This window comes from Dendrobium catenatum, unplaced genomic scaffold (genome assembly GCF_001605985.2).
Source record: "Dendrobium catenatum unplaced genomic scaffold, ASM160598v2 fragScaff_scaffold_133, whole genome shotgun sequence".
NCBI classification, from domain to species: domain Eukaryota; kingdom Viridiplantae; phylum Streptophyta; class Magnoliopsida; order Asparagales; family Orchidaceae; genus Dendrobium; species Dendrobium catenatum.
The window spans coordinates 5,123,410-5,145,328 of record NW_021318595.1 but is presented as its reverse complement, the minus strand read 5'-3'; the positions used below and the strand labels follow the sequence as shown (position 1 = coordinate 5,145,328).

The window sequence follows — 21,919 nt, the reverse complement described above, 5'->3', positions numbered from 1 at the left end:
AAAGCCCGACATTCAGACCCCGGTCTCCTGCCTACTACGGTCTTCCCGACCTCCGTCGCCTACTATGGTCCTTTCGACCTCCATCAACATTCAAAGGTCTTTCAGACCCCAGTCTCCTGCCGACTACGGTCTTCCCGACCTCCGTCGCCTACTATGGTCATTCCGACCTCCATTAACAAACAACGGTCTTTCTGACCCCGGTCTCCTGCCGACTACGGTCCTTCCGACCAAACGAACATGTATATGTCACTCCTACCATGTAATGCAATCTATATGATGTATATTTGCTACATCAATCCAAGGCCTTCTCCCAAGGAAGGGCCTCATTTGTAATTGACTACAAATACTAGTGGATTCATTCATACTGGGCCTGGCTCCGTGGTTTGTCCACCTTTCAGAGGTTTTCCACGTAAAAAACTCTGGTGTCTCTTATGAATGCTACACCCTCTCACTTATCTAATTGTGTGCTGGATCTTCGTACAATACTAAGACATTAAACTATATTTCTCTACCGCCGCGAATATTCCAGGACGCAACAAAAGTAAAAGCATTTTTTTGTAATAATTTATTTTAGCATTAAAAATAAGAATATTTTTAAAATCAGTGTATTTATAATAATTAGTATTATTTGGTGTTATAAAATTTTTTATATAATTTAATTTATTTAAACCTAAATCGAATTAAGGTAAAATTTACTTCAATCAATTAAGCTATTTCAGTATCTCTGACATCCTCCGATCCAAAAAAACTCCTGCGAAGCCCTTCCAGCGCTAAATCTAGCCCTTCTAGACCCCAACCGTAAAACATCTATGAGCTGATTCAATGAGCCTGAAGAAACATCATGTTGAAGTATGTTCGAATTGTTGTATAAGATCCCAAGAAGATCAATTATGAAGGCTTTGGTGGAGTCTTGTGGACATAAATACAAATACTTGGTCAATGCTTCCAGAGCTCCAGCTTCAGCCATAACCAATTTGTTGGCACCATTTGCTTATGCTATCTGTGTCAGAAGATGAACAATGATTGGAGTAGCTCTTGGTCTATCAGGCATTGGTCTAAGAAGGTCCACCAACAGGGGTATTGACTTGCGAGCAATGCCACCAGTCCTAATATCTTCTACCTCAATCAAATGCTGGAGTGCAATGTTGTCAGGCCAGGTTTCTCACCAGATTAAACTCTTCAGACAAAGCAACAAGGTTTGCCAATTCTGATTCTACATGACCAACTAAGCTGATTAGTCCACCAACAGAACCTGCATTTGCAATAGCAAGATGAATTGCTTCTTTGCTAGTACAAACAAGACTATAAATTGCTTGAGCAACAAAATATTTTGCATTAATTTTACGTTTCATAACTCCTAAGACTCCCAAGTAAGCTAAGGCGAGGGAATGCGATTCTGTCAAGGGTAAATTCAATGACCAAACATAATAAAATGGGTCAAAATCTTAATCAGCTAATTACGAGAACAAACTAAAACCTCAGAAACTCCACCAGTCATCATCGAACTTTTATTAGGTCCAGTGTAAGGACGTAGAGGAATGTCCGGTCGGAGGCAAAATCCCGCCAAAAAACTCGGTATTTGCTCTCTATTGCTAGGTATTATTTGATAATAATGAGGAATACCGCTCTGTGAAGACCAATACCGAGTTATACCGAGCTATACCGAGCAATACCGAGTTGTACCGAGTTTTTTCTAGGAAAAACTCGGTACAACTTTTGTATAACTCAGTATTGCTCGGTATAGCTCGGTATAACTCGGTATTGGATCTTCACGTGATGGTATTCCTCGTTATTGTTTGGTATTGCTCGGTATTTGCTCGTTATTTCTCGTTTTTTGGCGCGATTTGGCCTCCGACCGAACGTTCCTCTACATCCGATCGGAGGACGTAATAATTAGGGCTTTCATTAGCAAGCCAATCAAACATTCTATTTCCTTTCTAAAAAATAACTACAAAGCATTACAAACGGTCTCGGTCTTATAAAACAACTCTGATGCCAGTACCATCCTATGATAAATTGGTGTATATATAGGACTGATTTGTGCCATCTCGCTAACATGAGCTCTGCAAATTCGTCATCACCACACAAAGGAAAAACATAACAAAGCAGGTCACGACAAACTTCAAACAATTTCACAAAATCGATGAAAGTAGATAAAAGCTCGGTCTTAATGAAGCGAGCAGGTGTAGTTCGAAGGATTGACGGGATTTGGCCGAAAAAGCGCGCGAAAGGGATAAAGTTACCTTTAGAACTTGCGGGCTCCCGTCCTTACTTCCGATGAAAATGTCGCAACTTCCGTTCCGACAGGCAAAGGGAACGTGTCGAAGGAGCGAAGTCGAACAAGAGCGAAGAAGGAGCCGAAGAAGCCTCTCGTGCAATCTTACACCTCCTGCGAAGGCAGCGAAGCAATGAAGCTGAACAACAACGACGATGATGCGAACTTGCGAGCTCCCGTCCTTACTTCTGATGAAATTGTCGCAACTTCCGATCGGACATGCAAAGGGAACGTCGTCGCGTCGAAGGAGCGAAGTAGAACAAGAACGAAGGAGCTCAAGAAGCCTCTCGTGCAATCTTACACCTCCTTCGAAGCAATGAAGCCGAACAACAAAGATGATAATGCTTCGGATTTCTTTATCCAGCAAATTTATAACCTGCTCAATATGAGCGGGTTTCTAATTCGCACGAAACAAGCCCCCTAATACACGAGCAATTATTCCGTCCAGTCACCAAATGCTTTCATAGACTAATAACCACGCGCCACGTCACCTAAAACTCGGTATTGCTTGGTATACATTCGGATACGTTCGGATTTGACTGGACGTAATAATTACTCCTAATACACGCCTAATGCTTCGGAGGGTTTTCTTTTGTTCCGCTCAAAATTAACCAAACAACCAAATTTAGTAAATACGCGTAATTGTTTTACTTTACACTTCTAATTCAGGCAACCAAACAACCCCTTAGTTTGGGCAAATTATTGCGTTAGGTGTCCGGATTCGTCCGGACACCAATCCGGTGTTGCCACGTCACCAAAATACAACATCACCCACAATAATTCACCCTTAATTTGAGGGCTAAAGTGCAATTTATTTTTATTCTAACCGCGGACGCGGCGGTTCTCACCTTATTACCTTAATGTGTACCCGCATTACAAATGCCGCGAGCGTGCAGGTCCTCTTTCAGCTCCAGCCGCTTTGAACCCTAGAAACCCTAGCCATGGCGGAGCATGACTTAACCTCTCGCATTGCCCCTCACCTCGACCGCCATCTCGTCTTCCCGCTCCTCGAGTTTCTCCAAGAGCGGCAACTTTACGCCGATGAAGAGATCCTCAAAGCCAAGATTGACCTTCTTAGCAAGACCAACATGGTTGATTACGCGATGGACATTCACAAGAGCCTTTACCACACCGAGGAAGTTCCGCAAGGTACCTTCTTTATTTTTTATGATTTTGAATTTTATGCCTTTGTGAGTTTAAGCCTTAGATTCTTGTTAGCAGAGATGATGGACAGGAGGGCAGAAGTAGTCGGGAGATTGAAATCCTTAGAGGAGTCCGCAGCGCCGCTGATTTCTTTCCTTCAGAACGCTGCGAACGTCCAGGAGTCGAGACCGGATAAACTGTACAATCTCCAGATGCTTAATGACCGCTTTCAGGTGCGTTTTTTTACCGTATTGTGTAAATAATTAATTTTATAAAAGCGTCCAGGATGACTCTGTTTAGGCATATGAGAGTATCCACTTTTGTCCCACTTCTTATAAGCAAAAACATGTTGGTGTAGAAATAACAGGTGTTTGATCCTCTCCCATAAGCTTTTGGGCTGAAATTGCATTTGACCATTAGTGTGCTAACTATGGATCTAGCTTGGTTTACACCATATTTGTCAATAGTGTGGTGATCCTGTGGAGCTATAAAGGATAGTGTGGGTCATGCTATTTTAAAATAACACAATTAATTAAAATATATTGTATAATTTATTAAGAACTTATTAATGTAATAGATAAAATATTCTAACAACAAAATTGACGCGATTAATGTTATATAAATAGAATATAATTTTTCTTAAACATATATGAAGATTAATGAAAGGAAATAATGTTGGAAAATAAGCCGTTGTCAATATTATATAAATAGAGTAAAATATTGTTTTAACTTATGAAGATTAATGAAAGATAATAACATTGACAAATAAGCCATCATTACAATACAAACAACTAGTTTTGCTTATAAAACTATTATAATTGTGGCAATGACTGCTAATATAGAATGGTAAACTTTGAAGCAAGGTATCAAAACTAGATTTTGATCCCATCTTAATTTTTTTGGTTTTGATAGCTTCATTGGTTTTGAGATTTACTTTCAATTGCATGTTAGTTACCTTTTAATTATAAATATTATAGAAGTATATCTAAAATTTGAAATAATGAGAATTATCTAATTGAGATTCAAGTTTCGATGCATATGAAATTTAATGGGATTCTAGCAATAGAATTATAATAGAGCTTTGGCAACTATTTGTAGCTTTAATGGAGTTTCTTAAAGATAATATGATTTTGTGGGGAAATCTTAAATTTCACTCAAAAGTTTATTGAAACTCAATCTAAACCCTTTATTCACAATTGATCTAAGGAGTTTTTGTCAAAACTCTTTGTTATGGATGAAACTCTTGAAATCATCCTAAGAAAAAAAATTAAGTTGCTCTGAATTGATTTCAATTGAAATTGAATCTGAAGTAATAATTTCAACCCACCATAATTTGAAAAGTTGTTTTGAAGCTTGTGTTCCAAACATCAGAAATAGTTTTTTTCCCATACAGGTCTTATTATAATAAGAATAATCATCATTGTCGTCATAGATCATAATAGCTTGTTTCTATCATCATCATCATAATCATCTCCCAAATCATAATATTCTTTGTGTCTCTCATCATTTTCATCTTCAATTGCAAATGTGATAGGCCTACATGAATGTTCATTTTATATCAAATATTATAGTTTATTTCATAAACACCACTAGCTCTCACAGTCATTCTCCATGTCAACTTTTTTTCACTAAACACCAATCCATCTTCCTGATCTTGCTCATCATCTAATTTCCTTGTCAAGTACTTATTACAATCATCTATTTATTTAAAAGAAATATTTTCAATGATTTCATTATGGTTGTATCTCTGAATCAATGCCCATCGTACTTTAGAGGTAAACCAAGTTCTTGAGACATTCATTGTTTTGCTATAAAGTTGTAACATTAAATTATAAAGTTTCAGGTTAAAAGTCAACAAAAACTTCCACATTTGTACTTACATATTTAAATACAATCCAATTATGTTCATTTTTAGATGAACTAGATATAAGTCTAAGCGCTTTAATCCTAGAAATTTGCAAATGTGGAGCTCCTTCATCATATGCTAGCTACTTAGGAACTAGATCTATACAAACATTTAATGCTATTTAAACATCTAATTATTCCATATGAATTATTATTAAATTTTTAAAGTTGTGTTAATTGGAGCCAAAGTAATTTTTTCTCTTGCAGGTTGCGGAATCCTAAAAATCCACTCATAATGTGTATGCCAAATTCATTTTTTATTGTTTTCTTCATTAATATCCTAGTCTTTCTTCATATGACATATAAACCATAACCTATTTTCTTTTCTTTTGCAATGTTAGGGCCTTTATAAAATTAATTTGGATTTAAGAAATGAGCAGCCCACATACAAAAGTGTTAAAGTTACATTTTCCATTTCCTAATTAATGATTTGAAAATTTTGTTTATACTTCAGATTACTTGTAAATTATGGAATTCTTTTAGGGTTGGCTGAATTGATTTCCTTGTATGTAACTCATTAAAGACTTTTTCTCTATATTTAACAAATTAAGAACCTCCATCAAAGGTGCACCTACTTGGATTGCATACAACACTATATTTTAGAAGGATTGTTTCTATGTATTTTGTTGTGATTGCTTTGCTTTTCCTTTGTATAGGGAGGCACATAAATTCCTCACCTGTGAAAGTTTTCTTTAAATTCATTTTTTTGTTGATGAAACCACTTAAAGATAGAAGTAGTGGCAAATTGAGTCTTAGTTGGTTTTACTTATAATATTTAATTGGTGCATCTTCTCATCAAATCAAATAATTGCGGTCTTGAATAAATAAAACACTACACAACCATTACTTTTTTAAAGCATATCTTTAGTTTATAGATATTGAATTATAAATATTGAAGAAATTCTCTAAAATCAAATCCAAACAATGTACAACATGAATTTCAATAAAAGTGTAGGTATTTATCCTTTAATAACTTCAGGGTAACGAGATTACAAAATGTTCAATCACAAGTAACTAAATTAATTATCCAAAAAGAAATATATATATATATATATATATATATAATCAAGGATCAGCCTTAAGCCCATATCTTTTTGCTTTAGTCTTGGATGTTCTCACTAGACATTTGCAAGAGGATGTACCTTGGTGTATGTTTTTTGCTGATGATATTCTTCTTGTTGATAAGACTAGAGAGGGAGTTGAAGGTAAACTTGAATTATGGAGGTCAACCTTAGAGTCTAAAGGTTTTCGCTTGAGTAGATCTAAAACGGAATATATGGAGTGTAATTTTAGCAGTAATAGTCCTAGTGAGGGGATTGTGACTTTGGGCGATCAAGTCATTAATAAGAGTACACGTTTTAGGTATCTTGGATCTATTGTTCAGAGTGATGGTGAAATAGATGGGGATATTATCAGCAGAATTCAAGTTGGATGGTTGAAGTGGCGGAATGCATCGGGCTTGTTATGTGATAGAAATGTACCCCTCAAACTTAAGGGAAAATTCTATAAGATGGTAGTGAGGCCTGCAATGCTTTATGGTGCCGAATGTTGGCCATTAAAAGAGAAGCATAATACTAAGTTAAGTGTGGCAGAGATGAGGATGCTTAGATGGATGAGTGGCTTTACCCTTAGAGATAGGATACGAAATGAGCATATACGTGAAAAGGTTGGAGTAGCTCCAGTAGAAGATAAGATTAGAGAGAGTCGCCTTAGATGGTTTGGTCACATAAAAAGGCGGCCTTCCGACGACCCAGTTAAGAGAGTAGAGGTATTAGATTTGACTTGTGTTAAGAAAGGTAGGGGTAGACCTAAAAAGACTTGGTTAGAAAATATTAGGAATGACCTTTCTTTATTAGATTTAAACGAGAATTTGGCTTTTAATAGGACTCAATGGAGAAAAAGGATTCATGTAGCCGACCCCACGTAGTGGGATAAAGGCTTGATGTTGTTGTTGTTGTTATAGAATACTAAAAAACATGAACTAACCTATAAATCTTGTAACTAATTACTAGCTTTTATCTTTAAGAAGTGATTGCCTCTCAAGTTAAGGAGGAGAAATTGGTGGAGAGAATATTGGTTACTTTTTTTTGGATTCTTCTTATTGAAATCTCTTTCTTACCCATCTGTGGCCACCTCTTCATTCTTGGGAGTTTAAAATTGCAAATTTATAATTAAGTGTTTGAATTTATGCTTGCAGTTTATCTTTAATGTTTAGTTTTCATGAATATTCTTTAAAAGCTTTATAGATCATGGTTCCCCCTTTTATATCATTTGCTTCTGCAAATAGAAGCTCGTCATCTTTTTTTTTGGTCCTTTGAATATATTATTTTTTCTTCCCCCTTTATTTATGGGCTTCTGAGTAAGCTGGGAGTGTTCATATACATTAATTTAATGTAGAACATCAACTTGATGTTGCTTATTGTGCTTTTTAACTGGAAGAGAGCCCATGACACCCCTTGTTTGGATTTTGTTGTCTTGTATTCTTCTCTCTCTTTTGAAGGTGGAACAATAGAACATGTGAATCTAAATTACAAATTTTCTTCTGCCTTGAAGGGAAGATTATCTTCTTTCCTTCTTTCTAGATTTATCTTGAGTTATTTTCTTATTTATGTATTCTCTTTACAAGTTATTTTGATGAGGACATCGACAGACGCTACCGACATGTTTATCGACGATGGAATCATAGATCTACGGCTACCATTCAATGCCTCTACTTTTGATACTTTTTCCATGTTATGATTATTTAGTTATTTATTGTTTCCGCATTTATCCCGTTGGGGAGTTGTCTTATTATTATAGCCCAGATGGCAATGTCGTACTTTTCCTTTTCATGATTGGAGGCCTATATATAGTGGTCTCTTATGCTGTAATTTTCTTTGATGATTGATTGAATGATATTTTATTTTGTCTTCTTATTCTTCTTCTTGTGAGAGCACTGGAGAGAGCTCAAGGTGAGCAAGCGCAATACCCACCAGTTGTTGGAAGAGTCCGCGACTCCTGGTTTCTTACTTTATCTTCTTCTTCTTCTCCTCTTCCCCACCCCCACCCGCCGCCTCCACTAGCTCCCACCACCGGCCATTATTCCCCCACCGAAACCCACCCAACATCACCACCAAATCAATCCCAAATCGCCGGCCTAGCTTGTGGCCACCTCAACCCAACACCTAACCCACTTTCTCCCCTCTTGACCTCCGGCCCCCATCTCCCCCAAAATCATTATGATGATTTTAATCGTTATAATGACTCCCTAATTTGACTCTTGCAATAAAGATAGGAGTTATTTTAAAATTCAAATTTGAAATTTAAAAAAAAAAAACTTTACATATTTGCAAAATTCCAAATAAGGAAAGTTTTCAAATTTGAATCCGATCTAAATTTAATTTAGAGAGGAATCATTATTTTCCCTCCAAATTGACCCTAACCTATTTGGCAAGTGTGTAACTCCCCCCAATCCTCCCTCTCTCCCTCATAATGCTGTCGGCCCCCTTGTATGGTGATTTCCCCTTGGCTTCCTAATAAGGTCTCTCCCTCTTTAATTGTGAATTCAATTTCAAAATTTGTTCCCTCCAATTCTCCTAAAAATCTGAAATTAATTTCAGATTGGGATTGCTCTTTCCCCATCCTCCTCCATCTAACCTAAATCCCTCATTCAACCCCCTCCCTCTTTTTCCCCACCCTTGGCCGTCCCTTCTATTGTACCTTCCCTGTTGTGACACCCTAGTTCTCTCATGATACTTGAAGACGAGAGAAGAAGACGACCACCTCTCCCAATCTCCTCGTTGGTGCATGGCTGATCCTGAAATCGACCACGGATTTGTATTCGACGATCAAGGGAGGACGGACATACTTGGATCTCCGTTCTTTGACGCCTTCTTCGGCAACGACGAAACGGTTGAAGGCTACATCAACCGCATCTTGTTCCAACTGACCTTGTCAATTGAACACCATCTTCCACTGGGATGTTGGGTAATCGTCGGTCATCCACCACCTCCTCCACTGCCGGCTACCGCTCCGTCAACGAATGTCATCGGCGCTGTCTTCCTTCTGGTAATATCTTTCTTCGTATGGTTCATCTTTCTCCGCTAAAACCTATGAGTGATTGAGTGAGAAGGTCCTCAAGGTGAACCTCTCATTGTTAAACGTTGGATTATGTTATGTGTACTTAGCATTTACTCTTATCTTGAACTTTGATTGAATTGTTTGGTTAATCACAATCACACTTCTTTGGCCTAAGCAAGTTGACTGCTTTAGATTCTTAGTTCTCTTTTATGTGCAAGCAATAAATTTTCATTGGCAAAGTTTTCTTCGATTGTTCCTTTTAATTTCGCACGTAACTCCTAGTAGTTTCACATCATATTTATTTTATTTGATGTCTCTCCTTTTGTCTTTGTATGTGGTGGAACAAATTATATTTGTGCTAGTTTAGTGGCAAGGTTTTCAAAAAATCCATAATTTTGGGCATCTGTTCCATCATTATAGACATCTAATTAGTCGTATTTTTGGCCATCTATTCTTTCATGCTGAAAAGAATTTCAAATGTTTGTAATCTCTCATTATAGTTGTAGATCTCATGCTCCACAAAAATTACCAAGGGTATCATTCCCAATCCTTAATTTAAGCATTAAAACCTTTTCTTTCTGGTAGAGACTATGTTCTGATATTAAAATATTATCCAAAATTGGTGTGCGGAAAGCTTATGAAAATGGTAGGAAATTTTTAAGACATAACGGATTGCGATTAGATGGAATAATTTTAAGGATAATGAACCTTTCCCTGCTTCTCAGTTTTAAACATTCAATATCCACTATTTTGGGTTATAAAGAGAAGAGGGAAGTTGGTGCCAGTTGGAAACACCAATCTAACTATTGGATAGAGGGAGTGATGGCTGGATGAGCTACTGTATGAGCTCAATTGCAAGAGGGGAAAAGTTTAGTCATTAGCAGAGAAGAATTCGACTGTTGAAGGCATAGGAGCCAATGAAACAGAGAAGAATAGAGAGGGAGGATAGAAACTCTAGGAGACTAGTAATAAACTTCCATTTAATTAAAATTTGATTTTAGGTTATAAAATTTATCTCTATGTATATAGATTCAAGAAAAATCTTGAAATCTATTAAAATTCAAAGAAAACTAGAAAATATGAACTAAACTATATAGTTAAACTATTCTTATATTCTCTCTTAAAGAAGTGGTCTCCCTTAAGATAAGGAGCAGAAATTGATTGAGAGAATATTGAGTAGTTTAATTGATTCTTTCCACATAAATCTCTTTCATTAGTAGGAATATAGTGTTGAAATTTAACAATAAGTACATCATGAATTTATATTTGCAAATTATAATTTCAATGATATTTTTGCAAACACTTTTGAGAGCCTTCTATATCTCATTTATTGATATTGTCATGTGGCCTGTCATTAATTTGATCTCTTAGCTTCTTCTTTAGTATTCTCTTGAATTCCATCTTAAGTGTTTAGAACAGCTTCCACAAACTTCAGTGTTTTTATAGCTCCGAATAAGTGTTGTTATGTGATTACTTCCTCTCTTTATAATTTTGGCATAGAAAATACATTTAACACAATTGATATCAATTTTCTTTGCCAATATATCTAAAATTTTCTTAGTACTTCTAAATCCAATAATTTTCTATTTTTGTAGCTAATTAATGGAGCAAGATAGCTTAATACTATTATTAAATAAGAAGATTGAAAGTGTTATCAATTGATCAAACTACACAAAGCAAGCAACAAATCTAAGTAAATTAAAGGTAGAAAATGCATAACAATCACATGAAGGAATGAGCATAAATAATTACTGGATAAATGATGGAATGCACATGCATCATTGCAAGATGATGCCATTGATAAGGGAAAGGAAAAGGAATAGTAAAAGGAAAAAGGAGTTCTTATTGTTAGCTTATGGATCTTCTTCATTGTTTGTCAAGGTCTCTTGATTCCCTCTATGATGAGGATATCAGATTTCGACACGTGTACCGTCGTCGGAGATGCAGATCGATGACTACGATCCAGAGTCTTTATTTTTTATTTATTTTGTATTTTATTTGTTCTCGCATTTTATTTTTCTAGTTTACCCCTGTGGGTATTGAGTAGCTATTGTAGACCTGAGGGCATTTGTGTCTTTCCAGTTTTGCTTCATTTTGGCCTATTTATAGGAGGCCTCTTGCATTGTACTAGTTGATGAATGATGAATGAAATTTCTCTACTTTCTTACATGATCTTTTGGTGAGTTCTTGAGAGGAGCAACCCTTAGTGGGTGAGAGCAATACCCGTCAATCTTGGTGGATTTCAAGGTTCGTGGTTCTTCAATTTTTCTTTTATTTTATTTTTCTTGTGTCAAATTCCCTCCTTTAAACTTCCCACCCGTCGGCCTCACCCCCCAAAGACTTTCTTTGTATTTTTCTTCTAACCCGAGCCCTCCCCTTGCCGCCGGCTTCCTTGGGCCACCCGAGCCGCCGCCCACCACCCACCCGATCGCCGAGCCCTCCCCTGTCCTCCCCTCTCCCCTCATCTAGCCACCGGCCCACCTCCCGAGCCCTTAAATTTGAAATTCAAATTTCAAATAGCCATTTACTCAATTCACTAAAATAAATTTGGTCAATATGGAAAGTTTCTTATCGTGAATTCAATTATAAATTTGATTTCAAATAGTTTTCTATTGTCTAAATCTATGATAGGAAACTTACCTATTTGATTTAAATCCGATTTAAATTTCAGATTTTTAATTACTCAATTAAATCCTTGGGGCCCACTCACTTAAACCCAATACCTCTCCCCCTCTCTCTATTTGGCTGGCATCTATTCCCACCCCCTCTCTCTCCTATCTCATTAATTGCCACCAATTAACTCCCCATAATCCCCTCTTAACCGCCGGCCCCCCTTTATGGGATTAATTTGAATTTCAAATTAATTCCCTCCAATTCTACTTAACTTGAAATCTAATTTCAGATTTCTAATCATCACACCAAATCCCCACCTAGCCCAAGCCGCCCCCTTCTCCCCTTCCTCCCACCCGAACCCCTCCTCCTTCCTTTTCTCCTTGGCTGATTCCCCCCAATTGACGGCTCCTCCTCCACAATGTTACTACACACGGTAAGGATCTCCCATGGTCATGTATGGTCGATCCAGAGCGTGACCACGGATTTGTGCCCGACTATCAAGGGGATATCGACGTCATACGATCGCCGTTCTTCGACGTTGGATTCGGATTCGACCACACCGTCGAGGATTACTTAAACCGTATTCTTCCCCACCTCGTGGACGTCCTCGACGAGCAACTACCGACAGACGAGTGGACAATCACAGGAAGCCCACCCACTTCCCCAACTTCGGCTCCTTCCCCGGCGACTAGTCCCCTCTGCATCACTTGTTTATTAGTGAGTAGTGACATCCTTAAGTTTATGTGCAATCCTCTTCCGCTAAGCCGAGTGACATCAAGAGTGTATGTAAGGGACTCCGAGGTGAATGATCTAGATCTTAAACCGTGGATTTTTTTAAGTGTCATTTGCTTTATTATTTATTTGTTGGTGTAATTTTGCTAGTCTCCTGTTGCTTTTAATTGTAATCAATTGACATCACTTAGTTCCTCCGTGGAAATTTTCTGACGATCTATCTTGATACGCATCTAATTATATTTAGCTACGCAGAATTCACAAATTATTAATTTCTAAACGCAATTCTTGTTTTGTATTACATCACTCTAGCTTTTGGATCTCCCCAGCTTGTAGATGGTAGTTGCTACTTGATGCATTTGGATGACATTTGACTTGCGGTTTGTTGGATCAAATGGAAACTATACCTTTTTGGCTTGATGAATGACTCGTGTTTCTGGATTGAAGTTGACATGTTACTTTTGTATGACTAACAACGATTGCTACTTTTTGATTGATGACTCACATCTTCCTTTGTTAAGTTATAGTGTGGCTTTTGGTTCTATGCTGCTTGTGTGATACTACGGAAGGAAAGGTCACTCTCTCGCAAAGATTGGAGAGCTGTTGAACTTGAAATCATGAGTGGCATTTTGCTGTTAGAGTCCAGTTTAAAATGAAACCCTAAATTGTAAAAAATGCTTTTTATAAAATTAGATGAAGTAATCTTAACATAAAAAATAGTGCTTGCTATATGCTATAGCATATATAACACATGCTAGTTTGCTTATCCACACATAATATGCTAATATTGCAAAAGGTTCCCCTAACTATACTACATTGCTATAACACATGTTATTTTGTGCTATTATCAAGTTTGGCTCATATCATGGAAAATATTTGGTTAGTCGAGCTAGGTTCAAGAACGGATGATTCTTATGTAAGATCTATGTGATTGAGTGGGCTCATGGTGCATGCCTTTTGATTATATTAAAAAAGTTGTCGTTTGAGGGGGGAGTGATTAATTTATGTTGAGAGCTTTCATATGAGAGGGAGATTTTAAAGGCGCACGAGTGTATTGAGTTTTATCCCAAATCTAATAGACGTGAAACATATTGGTGCAAAAATAGCATTTGATTGATCATTTGATCCTTACCTATATAGTATATACCTAAATTTTTTTATTGAAATTAGATTTAACCATTGATTTATCAAACCCAACATTGGATTTTGCTTCATCCACACTCCTTTAATAAACTCCACTCTTATGTCATATAATTCAAATTTTGGTTATATAAATTTTCACTACTAAATGAGTAGTTCTAGTTTCGGCAAGCTATGGTTTGTTACTCGATTATTCTTGCATGACATTATGTGTTGTTAGCTTTAGCATAGTTATGTTGTGTTTTAATGGTTCACAAACTTCCATTAGCCGGTACTTCATGTTTTGTGCACATAGAGCGAGGATTAAGTAGACTTGTACACATCTTTAGTGATTATTTATCCTTATTACCAAACAGATTGGTCAGGAGCAAATTGAAGCTTTATATCAGTATGCCAAGTTCCAATTTGAGTGTGGAAACTACTCAGGCGCTGCAGACTACTTGTATCACTATCGAGATTTGTGCACTAATAGTGACAGAAGTTTGAGTGCTCTATGGGGCAAGCTTGCGGCAGAAATTTTGATGCAGAACTGGGCCATTGCTCTTGAAGAACTTAATCGCTTAAAAGAAATAATTGACTCAAAGGTTAACCTCTATCTCCTGAAAAAGTAAGATTAGATTGAAATTCTGAGCTTCTTTGCGTACCTAATTGCTATTTCTTTTTATGTTGCAGAATTTTGCGTCTCCTCTTTATCAGCTACAAAATAGAATATGGTTGATGCATTGGAGTCTTTTTATCTTTTTCAACCACGAAAATGGAAGAAATGGAATTATCGATCTCTTCTTCCAGGATAGGTGTGCTACTATATATGCCTTCAAAACTAAATGTATTCCATATATTCAATTGAGTTTGTATTATTAAGTTGATTGTTTTATGTTATTAAGAAATTTAATTAGCATAGCTTTGGTCTTCTTCTAAATGGCAAATTGATATCAAATGCTTGTCTTCTTGCCAAGGCCAATGATTCTTTTCGTATACTCTAGTGCTTTGTAAAATATGTTTCTGACAAAAATCTTTGAGGTTGTCCATATGAACACATAATTCTTTGTTTCAGCACTTAATTCTTTCTCTAAACAGTTTTCTAGGATGCAGAAATAGAAAGTAACGGGGTAAGAGAAAATATTATTCACTTGAGGTGAAAACAATTGTGTCTTATACAAGAGAGAGGTGGTGTATTTATAGTCATAGCTCTCATGATAAATTTGGAAACAAAAAATTGTTTAAATACCTCTTTGAACAAGAAACTAATAATAGATCAACACAAAAGAGAATTAGAGCGGGATACAAGAACCAAAATAACAATCTCCACTTTAGTTCTTTAATCCGCAATGTTCCAAGCAAACAACAACAAGAATTCTCTTTCACCATACTCAACAACTCTAAGCAATGCTTAAATTTTTAGGTAGATAGAGCTTTTGTTAACAATTTGTGTTGTTATCTAATTGGATCTTATCAATATCCACAATCCCATTAACCACCACCTCCTTAATGAATTGGAATTTCACATTTATATGCTTAGTCTTATCGTGATACATGTATTTTTGGTGAGGAATACTGCACTTCGATTGTTATGAAACATTGGCACAAGCCTATGCACTGATTGAATTAGCAAATCAGAAATCAATCCTTTCAACCATGCAGTTTCTTTGATAGATTTAGTTGTAGCATTGTATTCAACTTCATTTGTTGATAATGCCAAAAATGGTTACAACTTAGCTTTTCAAGTAAATAGTGTTTTCGAACATCTTAAACATGATTATAACATCATTTTTGCAATTGAGCAGAAATGAGTTAGATAAACCATCCACATGAACACACAAAATAATAATATGAGAGCATTGTGCGCCTCATTTTGTTATTGCTTATTTAAGTATTTTTAATTTTTAAACCCCTAAATCAGATTCAGTTATTAGAACCTAGATCCGACTCAGTTTTGAGCATTTTAAGAAACATAACCAAACCCTACCTGTTCTAGAATCAAAGCAAATTAGTTTGTTTGATTCAGGTTGGTTCTTCAAATATTATTGCACACCCTCACAAATAAGAGTAGCAATAAAAATCAACTAAAAGCTCATCAGCAGCAAAAGCCTAACTGAAAGCCTAAATGGCCAAGCAGTAACAACAACAACAACAACAACAACAACATCAAGCTTTCATCCCACTATGTGGGGTCGGCTACATGAATCTTTTTTCGCCATTGTGTCCGGTTAAAAGTCAAATTCTCATTTAAATCTAATAAAGAAAGATCATTTCTAATATTTTCTAACCAATTCTTGTTAGGTCTACCTCTACCTTTCTTAGCATAAGTCAAATCTAATACCTCAACTTTCCTAACCGGGTCATCGGAAGGCCTCTGTTTAATGTGACCAAACCATCTAAGGCGACTCTCTCTAATCTTATCTTCCACTGGAGCTACGCCAACCTTTTCACGTATATGCTCATTTCATATTTTATCTCTAAGGGTCAAGCCACTCATCCATCTAAGCATCCTCATCTCTGCAACACTTAACTTAGTATTATGCTTCTCTTTTAATGGCCAACATTCGGCACTATAAAGCATTGCAGGTCTCACCACCATCTTATAGAATTTTCCCTTTAAGTTTGAGGGGGACTTTTTTATCGCACAATAAGCCCGATGCATTCCTCCACTTCAACCATCCAACTTGAATTCTGCTGATAATATCCCCATCTATTTCACCATCACTCTGAACAATAGAACCAAGATATCTAAAACTTGTACTCTTATTAATGACTTGATTGCCCAAAGTCACAATCCCCTCACTAGGTTTATTGCTACTAAAATTACACTCCATATATTCAGTTTTAGATCTACTCAAGCGAAAACTTTGGACTCTAAGGTTGACCTCCATAATTCAAGTTTACCTTCAACTCCCTCTCTAGTCTTATCAACAAGAAGAATATCATCAGCAAAAATATAATAACCTAAATGAAGCTCAAAAGAATAAACCGTAGAGAGTAAAACCAATGCTACGGAATTGACTTGTTTATCAAAAAAGTAATCTACTACTCAAGAAAATGACAGCCCGACTAAAGTAAAACTAATATTCTTATTGTCAATCCACATGTCTCAGCATTTGCTTTCAACAAGCATAAAATTTAAGGTTTACGTAAATCTATATGAATTGTGAAAATGAAAATCGGTAATCATGAGGTTTCTATTCCAAGCTAGTCTGCCAGTGAAATCTTTCAGATTAAGTGCCATCAATTTTCTAATTGGTGCATACTTACGCATCAGTATTCATGATAGTGCGCTAGACGATATTTTTCATTTTGTGGTTCATCTTTGATATATTCCTTCCACTTCTAGGTCCCTTACCTCCAATTTCTTGCTATAAGCTATTTTAGCCATATTCTAGGAGGCGCTGCAAAACTTTAAATATGATGAAGGCTTGTAAAGTTTCCTTTTATATATCAGATATGTTAATGTGATTGCAGCAATTTTGACAAATTCCTGTGTACCTTAACCTCTAGTATCAATTTTAATTATCAACCTTCTTGTTTACTTTGTTTTTATTTTTATTTTTCAGGTACTTAAATGCTATTCAGACAAATGCAAACCATCTCCTACGTTATGTTGCAACTGCTGTCATTGTTAGCAAGAGAAGATGGAATATGATTAAAGAGCTTATCAAAGTTATTCAACAGGAAAACCATGTGTTTAAAGATCCCATTACAGAATTCCTAGAATGCTTATATATAAACTACGACTTTGAAGGTGCACAGCAAAAGCTTCAGGAGTGTGAGCATGTAGGGTTTTTGAAAGCCATTATCGTAGTCTCTCTTTTTATGTGCATATCCAACATAATAATCAAAATCACGAAGCTCATATGATCTGCTTTTTCTTCTGAAGCTTTCTCGCTGCTTACAGTTTTTACAGTTCTAGTAATTGTACTATGTCTTAGGAATCTTACTCTACTTTGGAAATACCCTTTATGTGACTCTGTCAATGTAGATTCTTTCCTGTGCTACATAACTAAAAAATAGTTGCTGATCTTGATCACTCTTGTGCATTTTGGTACATATGATATGATTGAATGTTGATTACTTTGAATGTTTGTTTGTGCATGTTGAATTTGTAGATATGGGCAGCACATCGAAAATTACTTCCAGCGTTAGCTTAGAGATTGAAATTATATTGCTTTTGCACAATGTATTTCATTATCATTATTATCATCATTGCCCTTTTCCCAAAATTATTTGGTGTCTGCATCGTGACTCATTTTTTATTGAGTGCTGTTGAAAGTGTTAAATGATTTTGCACAATCTATTTGTTGAGCATAAATATAAAAAGGTTACATGGTGGTATTGATGAGATCTAAATTCTGATTAACCTGCATGTAAGTGCATCTACTGAATATGAATACAAAAATCTATTAATTACAATTTTACTTCATGCAATTTGTATGTTTTTGTCGGTCTGATGGTTGCATGATATATTTAAATTTTTACTCGTTATGTCTTTTAATAACCATAACTGTTTAGGCTCCTTATGAGTTCAATGCCTGCTTTAGGTGATTCTCAATGATCCTTTTCTCGGTAAACGAGTTGAAGATGCTAACTTTTCAACGGTGCCCTTGAAGGATGAATTCCTTGAAAATGCTCGGCTTTTCATTTTTGAAACCTACTGCCGCATTCATCAATGCATTGATATCGGGTAAGCAAAATGCCTTATTTTGAATTAAGTATTAGAGGCTGGTTTATTGCTTGATGTTATTGGTTCTTTGATTGTTGAGTGCTTTTCCTTCTCATCAGTGCCGGTTAGTAAAGTATTGTTTTTTTTCCTGTCTTTTGCCAAATGAATACATTAGCGAGGCAGAATTTCTAGGTTTGCGGAATGATGGAAGTTTGCCACCATTTTAATTGATCTGATACTGTCATCAATTCGAAAGAAATTTAGGATCTCTTTGTGATCACTTATAAATTTTTTTTAAATTGTTTTTCTTAAATATTTTTATTTAGTGTGTTTTTTTAACTTTTTTATTTTTAATTTTTAAGAACAAATCAAGTTGGCGATAGCTCCACCACCTCTTAAAATAAACAACAAAAACGTGTTTTTAAGGTACCAACCATATTTTCTTTTTATTAAAATATAAACAAAATAAAAAAAAAAAAAAGTAATTTTAAGCGGCCCCTTAGGTACTAATTCAAAGTGCAAGATATTTCTCTAATTTTACTAATGATGAGAAGAGGCTTAGGTTTGATTGTCTCTCTTGCATACTTTTTGATATTTAATACTACCTGCAAAAGGCTACTACCATCTGAAGTAATTGATTTTTTTTTCTTGCTACTATTTAATTTGGGTTCTTGTTTTGCGTGTTTTAATAGAAATGGTACTCCGTACTCCTAGCTTTTCTGGAAATCATGAATTCCTTCTGGAGGAAAAGTTCTATTTGAATTCTTAATTCCAATTTATGAATAGTGATCTAATACCGAAAATTTTTGGATTATGATTCAAATTTGGATTATGACGGGTTTTATAATCATTGATTGTATTTTCTTCACAATGAGTGCATTATAAATTTTAATTGTTATGTATTGACCCTCAAAGTAAATCCAATGACAAAAAACATGGATTGAAATTTTCTCTTTCAAATATTACTTCCAAGGAAATTATTACAAAGAATATGATGCTTGCATATGCACAAGCTTAATTTAATCTGCTCAATATTTGTATTTTGATTGTTGTTTTTCATGGCTGGTTATATCAGTTTCCTTTCTACTATACTATCCAGTTACCTTTATACCAATTTAATCTCTCTTGTAACAGCATGCTTGCAGAGAAGCTCAACATGAACTATGATGAGGCTGAGAACTGGATTATGAATCTTGTTCAAAATGCAAAGTTAGAAGCCAAGATTGATTCCGTTTCAGGAACTGTTATAATGGAAACCAGCAATGTTAACGTGTAAGTTAATTTTCCTCTTTTTTCTTTCTTTTTCTTTCAATTTCCAATTTATGAGGGTGGGCCATTAGCTGGAAAATGAAAATAGTGTAGTTTGCCTTATTAATGCAATAATTTAATTTGTCTCTATTATAATCTGGAGGTGATATTTAGTTCAGTTCAATGTATATCTTAGGTTGATATCAAATATTTTTTGTATTTATTTGTGAATCAATCAAGTCTACGGGAGAAAATTTTTTGGTGAGGATATTTTAATAATTTTGATCCTGGTGAATTTCAAAGCTCTTTGAATTTATTTTGTGATGAGTATAATACACAGAATCAATTAAACTTTATATTAGATTTTTTAAAATAAATTGATACCTTCTAGCAACAAAAGAAGGACGCTCTATCCTTCAAGTGGACACCAAAGCTCCAAGACCTCAGAAAATGAACAAAAAAGAAGAGAAGCTAAGAGGAACGTATTCTCATTAATTATCCTGTTTCACCATTTACAATTTCTTATAAGCCAATACAGAAATAAGTATCGCTACACAGGTAGCGACCTTTGGCTTCCCTCCACTGCCCGAATAGGTTTTGGTATTGTTCCTGTTGCTTTGTTAAAAACAAGGATGAAACAAGGATGCTGCTGCTTTGTTAAAAACAAGGCGGTGCAGTGCTAACTTAAGGCTTTGTTTGGGGCGGTTTTTTTTGCTGCTTTCTAAAACAGTTCTTTTTCTTTAGAAAACAGTAAGAAAGCTGTCCCGAATTAAACCTACTTGAAATCTTTCAGCCATGGGCTTTGTTTGTGTTTTCACCTCTGAATTCCATGTGCCCTTATCATGTTCCGTTGACACTGTTGGTGTTATTTGTGTCTCAACTCCAGTCGTATTCCTCTCTTACTTATCTGTCCATTTAATGCTTTGTTCCTGTACTTGAGTTGCATTCAGAGCTAGAGGCTCCTTAAAATAACTCTTAATGATCTTAAGATTCATTACGATAAAAAATTCGGTCAGAATATTCCTAACAAAGTCAGATTTTTTCGGTCGAAAGTAATTGAATTTGTGTTGATTTTCAAAGTTTTTTTAGCAGAGACTGATTCTACAATCTTGTTTAGCTTATGTTTTCTTCCTGACTTTGTTTCAGATATGAGCAATTAATAGAGACCATGAAGAACCTGAATACGAGGACTTATCTGCTGGCAAAGAGTTTGGTCGATCAAACGCCACAGTCTGCACGTTAGATTAAGCAGGTCATTGGTTCCGACCTTTATCTTTTTGTAGTTCAAAAGTCTGTATTATTTTATTCGAATATATTAGAAGTTTGGTAGGATTATGTGGTAGATTCCTGTTGCTTTGTTAACTGAATCAATATTTGAAAATATTCATAGAATCAAGCTTGGTTATACTTTTTTCTTATTTCTTGTCACAAAATCAAGCTTTTCTTTGGAATTTAATGATGAAACAGGCAAGTTTCTGCCATTGTTGGCTACAATTTTTTTTTTGTGATGAGTTTTTGGCTATTAATTATGCTGAAGTGTGATAGTTGTGAGAAAATTTGATTTTTTTTCCCAGAAAAAGATGGTAACATTTGAAGCTTTAGGGATTGTTTTGTAGCACCAGGATTTGATTTAAGTAGGATTTCTTCAATCCTTTAAATCCGGATTTTGAAAATTCGGATGGGCCTAAATCCTGAAAATTGTTTGGTAACATTCATGATAAATCCTATTAAATTTCGTGTGATTGTTTGGCTATAGAGCGGATTTAATTAGCGGACTCTTTCTCTCGAGCCAATGGATTTCGTAAATCTGGCAAAAAAAACAAGATTTCGGAAATCCGGGATTTACCACGAAAAGGTGGAATTTTCTAATTAGCGGACTCTTTCTCTCGAGCCAATGGATTTCGTAAATCTGGCAAAAAAAACAAGATTTCGGAAATCCGGGATTTACCACGAGAAGGCGGAATTTTTTGTCTACAGCGACTTTCTTTTGTCGTGAGATTTGGTTTTGCATTTTAGACTGTTTGGTTGGATTTCGCTCAAATCAGCGTCAAATCCGGCCTAAATTATGCAACTCAACAGCCTAACTTCCTCTAAAAATGATTTATATGGTTAATCTATGTTATTTTAAAATAAAATTTTAGTTTTAAAAT

The 21,919-nt window shown here is 35.6% G+C and overlaps 1 protein-coding gene across 1 annotated transcript; it reads left to right on the top strand.

The window, feature by feature from the left end:
• Positions 1-3,130: 3,130 nt before the first annotated feature.
• Positions 3,131-21,250, top strand: LOC110105737 (eukaryotic translation initiation factor 3 subunit E). Its single transcript, XM_020835346.2, has 8 exons — positions 3,131-3,424; positions 3,497-3,651; positions 14,224-14,451; positions 14,540-14,661; positions 17,416-17,635; positions 18,400-18,542; positions 19,656-19,793; positions 20,916-21,250. Exons 1-8 carry the CDS (start codon positions 3,217-3,219, stop codon positions 21,010-21,012), a joined length of 1,311 nt encoding a protein of 436 aa, XP_020691005.1. The 5' UTR covers positions 3,131-3,216; the 3' UTR covers positions 21,013-21,250.
• The last annotated feature ends 669 nt before the right edge of the window (positions 21,251-21,919 follow it).

Excerpts from the sequence above, each read along its gene's own strand:
- LOC110105737 (XM_020835346.2), top strand. The coding sequence starts at position 3,217 with ATGGCGGAGCATGACTTAACCTCTCGCATTGCCCCTCACCTCGACCGC. Across the intron at positions 3,425-3,496 it reads CACCGAGGAAGTTCCGCAAG|AGATGATGGACAGGAGGGCA; the intron begins GTACCTTCTTTA and ends TCTTGTTAGCAG. Across the intron at positions 14,662-17,415 it reads GATCTCTTCTTCCAGGATAG|GTACTTAAATGCTATTCAGA; the intron begins GTGTGCTACTAT and ends TTTATTTTTCAG.